The sequence below is a fragment of the Heterocephalus glaber genome, unplaced genomic scaffold (genome assembly GCF_053883595.1).
Source record: "Heterocephalus glaber isolate CG9 unplaced genomic scaffold, H.glaber_assembly_v1.0 deba00001164, whole genome shotgun sequence".
Classification (NCBI taxonomy): domain Eukaryota; kingdom Metazoa; phylum Chordata; class Mammalia; order Rodentia; family Bathyergidae; genus Heterocephalus; species Heterocephalus glaber.
This window is the reverse complement of record NW_028258205.1, coordinates 630,491-635,972: the sequence shown is the minus strand read 5'-3', so window position 1 is coordinate 635,972 and position 5,482 is coordinate 630,491. Positions and strand designations below refer to the sequence as shown.

Sequence of the window (5,482 nt, the reverse complement as noted above, 5' to 3'; positions counted from 1 at the left end):
GCTTCCTGGCCCTACGTGAGCATTGAAAGGTGAAGATCACGCTCTGCACTATGAAGAGTGGGGTCACTTCACAGATGCAGGGTGCACCCCGGTCCCCTGCTGCTGCTCACGCTCTTCCCACTCAGCATCAGTCTTTTAGGAGGAAAGGTGGAGAGATCTGCCTCTGGCTGGTGAGAGACCTCATAGGAGGGGGCAGTTGAGCTTGACAAGATCACGCAACTTTGGGCTCCTCAGCCTGGCCCGGGAGGTCAGCACCGCAGACCCCGTGCCTGGCCATGCTCCTCCCTTCCCATGGCTGCCATCGAGGGGACTCCTGGAGATGGAGGGAAGCTGACTTTGGTGGGCAGGGCAGGGTCCAGCCACTGCTGGGAACTGAAGTGTGAACCCCAGGGAGGACAACGGGACGCCCAGGATCAGGTTCTGCCCCTGCAGTCAGACCCTGCACACATCGCTGGACGTGACGTGCACCGCCTCCCGACTCTGGGGTTCGGAGCCAGGTGAGGGACGAGTTCGCCTTTCAGGCTTCAGCGTGGCTCTGGGCTGTGTCAGGTCAGCTTAAGAGGCGAGGGAGGGCAGACTGAGCAAGCTCACCACATAGACAGGGCCCCCAAACAATCCAGATCTGCCTTCCTTGTTAGCTGCGGAGGACAGACGTTTCAGAATGAGCTCCTCCCCACCTCAGGCTGGGGGGGGGGTAGGACGGACCCTGGAGTCAGCCTTGCTCTGAAGGGAACAACTCAGGTCCGCGGAGGATAGGGTCCGGGCTCTGCCCGGAACCAAGGTGATGACCCCAAGGGAGCACGGAGGGGACCCAAAGAGTCTGCTTCCGTTCCTTCCATCGTCCCTGGGAGACCCCGGGCTCGCTCGCGGCCGGAGGTGCTGTCCACTGAACCCGACTTTGTGGGGTGCTCGTGACTGGAGGCCGGTTCTGAGGTGCCCCGGGAGGGAGGGCCGGGTCAGGTAGGGTTCTCTGGCACGTGTTGGGGGAGGCTAGGAAGCCCCGGCCCAGAGGAGGGAGCAAGACCTGCACATACACACGCGCTGATATGTGAGCGCTCGGGGACCAATTCTCAGGTGGGACCGCTCGGCCTCGAGGCGACCCAGAGCAGTCAAAGCCCAGCCCCGAGGCTCCAGGCGGGAGGAGAGAGGCCCGGGCTCAGTTAGGTGAAGGTGCGGGCCGAGGGGCCTGTCAAACCCGCGTCCAGAGAGAAGGTCCTGGAACATTCTAGAAAGCAGCTACTTCCTGCCCTTCAGAGAGAGGGGCGGAAGTCTCAGGAGAGCGCCCCCTTTCGCCTCTCTGTGACCTGACAGGGGAGTCAGAGTCTTCTCTGGGGTCCGTGCTGCAAATCTGGGGAGCAGATAGCACCTGGCTCACTTAGGTCGAGGTGAGGGCTGTGGGAGGACAGAGGAAGCCTGCCCAGGCAGAGAGGGTCCCCCAGTACCCCAGATCAGCCACCCTTGTCAGCGCCGCACAGTCCAGTGCAGAGCTCTCAGCTGAGCACCCTCTTCGCCTCCCTGGGACCTGAGAGAGTTACGGCCCTGTTCTGGGGTCCAGGGGTGAGATGGGGGAGCTGAGAGGGCCCAGGCTCTGTTAGGTCGAGGTGAGACGCTGAGGGCAGAGTGAGGAAGCCCCTCCCCAGCTGCAGGGTCCTACAGTAATGCCTCCTTGCTTCTGTTGTCAGCGTTGGCCCCAGGGCTGACTTGTGAGGCAACTCCACCCCCTCCCGAACCCTTTTTGCTTAGGTCCCTGGGTGCCACAGCCTTGGTCTGCGGGCAGCAGACTGAGGTCGGGGCAGGACAGCGGTCCAGGAAGGAGGTCATCCCCACCTTAGACCCCAGCACACCTGCAGGTCAGAGCCTTGGTGTGACCGGGCACACTCGGGTAAGCAGGGCTGGGCTTCTGTGTCTGCCGGGGACCAAGGTGAGGACTGCAGGCAGGAAGGAGGGCCCCCTACTAGAGGAGCATCTTGGAGAGAGAGCATCTCTGCCCTGGCTGTCAGCCTGGCACGCCCTGGGCCCGGTGCCGGGAGGTGCAGTCCCCCAGCCCTCCTTCTCTCTGCTTTGTCTCAGGGACATCACACCTTGGCGTCAAGCTCTTATTGGCCGGGGGCCCGGGTGGCCCAGGCACTGTCTCAGTCTAGATGAGGGCAGAGGGAACCCCTTATCTATTCAGAGAGTGCCCCAGCCTCACTCTGTCTCTGTTGTCACCTGGGTTCAGACCCGGGGACAGTGCGTGGTTTGGCTTCCCTTCATTTCCACTCTGAGTGAGAAACAGAGACAGGGCACTCATTGAAAGGAGGTGGCTTCAGCTCACCCAGGGAGCGTCCAGACCTCGCCATGCATCCAGCTCAGGACCCAGCAAGTTCCCTCCCTGGGTCACAGGGATCCCCTGACCCTCAGTGCCTCTTGCTGTTGCCCCTGGCAGGTTGTCCAGATGTGTGTCCCCTCACGGCCTCTTGTTCCCTCGCAGGGAGGTGGCCACTTGTTCTGAGAGTTTCCCTCAGGCCCACAGTGGGCTGGGGTCTAGGCTCTGCGAAAGGACAGTAGAGGACCCCGAGTGAGCGGAGGGGACCCTCCACCCGGAACACTTGTGAGCTCAGAGTCCACACCCCCTCCTGTGTGGGCTGGGGACCAGGACAGTGTTTGTGGCCTGGGGCCCCTTTATCTCTCTTACAGGAGCTCCAGGAGCCAGGCAGCGAAGGTCTGGGTGAGAGGCAGCCCCCACAGGTCCCACAGCCCAGGACGCCTGGCAGTGTCAGGAATCAAGCTGAGGTGCTGGCCCCACTCACCCAGAACAGTGGGGACCCTGTGGTGCCCGACACCTTCACCCTGCTGTTTGCCCTGGACCCTCGTCCTCTGTGGGCAGCTGCACCTGGAGGAGCAGTCTCACTTCCTGTGCCAGGTTCCCTGGGGACAGGCCCTCCCGGAGGACAGGAGCCTGCCAGGCCCTAGAGCAGTCTGCTAACCAGCCTTTGTGAGAGCTGCTCTCAGCTGAGACTGCCCTCAGGCTCCCTCTCTCCCCAGGCCTCTGAGTCCCTGCCACCGAGCTCTGCCAGTGGGTCCATACCAGGGTCATCATGTTTGACTCTCCCAAGCACTACCAACCGGTGGAAGAGCCCGAGTGCCTCAGTGAGTCACAGGGGTCAGTGTGTGGGCAGCTTCTCTGTGCTGTGTAGGACGAGGCCGCCTCTCCGAGGCCCTCTCATGTCCTCTCCTCCTTCCATCTTCTTCCTTCTCTTGTCTGATCCTAGGCTGTGACATAGAGGAGCTTTCTGATCCGGAAACGCTGAATCCTTCTCAGGATGCTGAGGGAGGCTCCGCATCACCCACCATCATGGCTCCCAGCACTGTGAGCCCCTCTGAGGCGGACTCCAGTGGCGATGAAGAGTCGGGTCCATTCCCCGTGCAGGCCCTGCCCCCCACTGGGTCCTTGGTGGGTCATACCATAAGTAGAAAGAAGGCTAATCTGGTGTTGTTCCTGTTACTTAAGTATCTAAGTGAGGAACTGACCACCGAGGCAGAAATGCTGCAGGTTGCCTTCCAAGGTTATGAGGAGTACTTCCCTGAGGCTTTCAAGGAGATCACTCGGTATTTGTACCTGGTCTTTGGCATTGAAGTGCAGAAAGTGGCCCCCACCAGCCCCTGCTATGCCCTTATGCCTGCCCTGGGCTTCACCTATGATGGGACGGGAGACCATGGCCTAAGCTTCCCCAAGACCATCCTCCTGATACTCGTCCTGAGTGTCATCTTCCTTCAGGGCAACCGTGCCAGTGAGGAGGTCATCTGGAATGTGCTGGAAGGGATAGGGGTGCGTGCTGGGGAGGAGCACATCATCTATGGGGAGCCCAGGAAGTTCATCACCGAGGATTTGGTGTTGGAGCGTTACCTGGTGTACCAGCAGGTGCCTAACAGTGATCCTGCTCACTACGAGTTCATGTGGGGCCCAAGGGCCCACGTTGAAACCAGCAAGATGGCCATCCTGGAATTTCTGGCCAGGGTCGAAGGTACCACCCCCAGCTCCTTTGGTTTCTGGTATGAGGAGGCTTTGAGAGAGGAAGAGGAGAGATTCCCCTCCCAGACCCATTAGGCTGGTGATGACCAGGGCCAGGGCCCCTCCCAGGCCCGCATCCAGCAGCTTCTCCTGCCCCCTGCAATTTGTGAGGCAGATTCTGCCACCTGCATGTGAAAAGAGCCACTTTTCTACATGAAATGTGTAACGTGTTTGCACTTCTGTTCAGTGTGAGCGACTTGCAGATTTGTTCTTTTGCGATATTTTCTCACATGTTGTTCCTTTCAGTAGATTTATGTAACTTCCAACTTCAAGGTTTTAAGGTGTGGCATTGGCTGCACGTATATTTATAATATATTAAGAGTTTTGCTGTTGAACAAGTTGTAAAATCTTCCGTCCTAGTTTGAGATCTAGAACAAGATCACTTGTCACTGGAATAAAAGCTTTCTTGGAAATGTGAAGGAAGTCCTGCGTAAATGATGTGGGGACCCTAAACAAGGGGGAAAGTTCATTCTTACCTTTATCTCTTTTACTTCGTTGCTCTGTAAAATTTAACAAAAATATGCCTGTATGTGCTTCGCTTGTTCACCAATATTGGGGAAATTCAGTCTCCATGAAGCATCCCTTTGCCACCTGGTGCATTGACCCCAAACGTGCAGTGAGCAAGTGCTCCTTGGAAGGCCCAGAGTCAGGCGTCTACCTGAGTGTGAGAAGGAGGCTGAGCAGCGCTCGCCCTTCCCACGGGATGCTGGGGTCTGGAGCAGCAGCCATGACAGGGAGAGGGGAGACATCCTCTCCTCCAGGGCCTGAAGCACCAGGGAAAGGGTGAGGGGAGCAGCCCGGGAATGTGAGCAGAGTAGTTCCGAGCCTGGGGAAGCTGCAGCTCCTTCTGCGGGAAGCATTCCAGTGAAACTGCGTGGTAGCCTGGGTCACACACTCAGATGAGGAATTTGGGACTAAAAAGGGAAGACTGTTGGCAGCAGTGTTTTGTGGCTCCCAGATAAAGCAGAAAAGAAGCGCTATCTGGCGAAGATATGAGACGCGTCCTGAGCTCAGTGCAGCTGGACACAAAACAAGGACTAGGTCACGTATGCCCAGCAACGGAGAGGAGTTCCAGGGAGACTGGGGGCACACGTGGTATTTCTTTGAAGCCTTGCCCAGAAAGCTCCAGAGGGACACAATTTCCCTGCCTGGCAGGGCCAGAGCAGTGTCCACTGGAGCATTAAAATGAGGTGACTCGGAGCTGTTGGACAGCTCAACACATGGGTGGGTTTTGGGTGGGGAGGAGCTGAATGAAAACGGGGGTTTGACTGACGGGAAAAGAAGTAACTCAGAGGGGGAGAGCTGGTCCCTCACTCATTCTAGGAGGCTGAGCTGCATCCCCCGGGGAAGACTCCTGCACACACTGACTTTGTCACATGTCCTCTAAGTGCGAGGAGTTTTCCAATTTGACTCCTGAAATTTCCCATTTTG

At 58.2% G+C, this 5,482-nt stretch overlaps 1 protein-coding gene across 5 annotated transcripts; it reads left to right on the top strand.

The window, feature by feature from the left end:
* The first annotated feature begins 692 nt into the window (after window positions 1–692).
* Window positions 693–4,422, top strand: LOC106008776 (melanoma-associated antigen 10-like). Of its 5 annotated transcripts, none has more exons than XM_087210635.1 (4): window positions 693–933; window positions 1,744–1,850; window positions 3,025–3,129; window positions 3,252–4,422. In XM_087210635.1, the coding sequence occupies exons 3-4, from the start codon at window positions 3,078–3,080 to the stop codon at window positions 4,085–4,087; spliced, it is 888 nt and encodes a 295-aa protein (XP_087066761.1). In that variant the 5' UTR covers window positions 693–933; window positions 1,744–1,850; window positions 3,025–3,077; the 3' UTR covers window positions 4,088–4,422. The 5 variants fall into 5 exon arrangements, with proteins under 5 accessions (XP_087066761.1, XP_087066760.1, XP_087066759.1 ...); XM_087210634.1 differs by having other exon boundaries at window positions 693–960; XM_087210633.1 differs by having other exon boundaries at window positions 694–960; window positions 1,744–1,882; window positions 3,252–4,421.
* The last annotated feature ends 1,060 nt before the right edge of the window (window positions 4,423–5,482 follow it).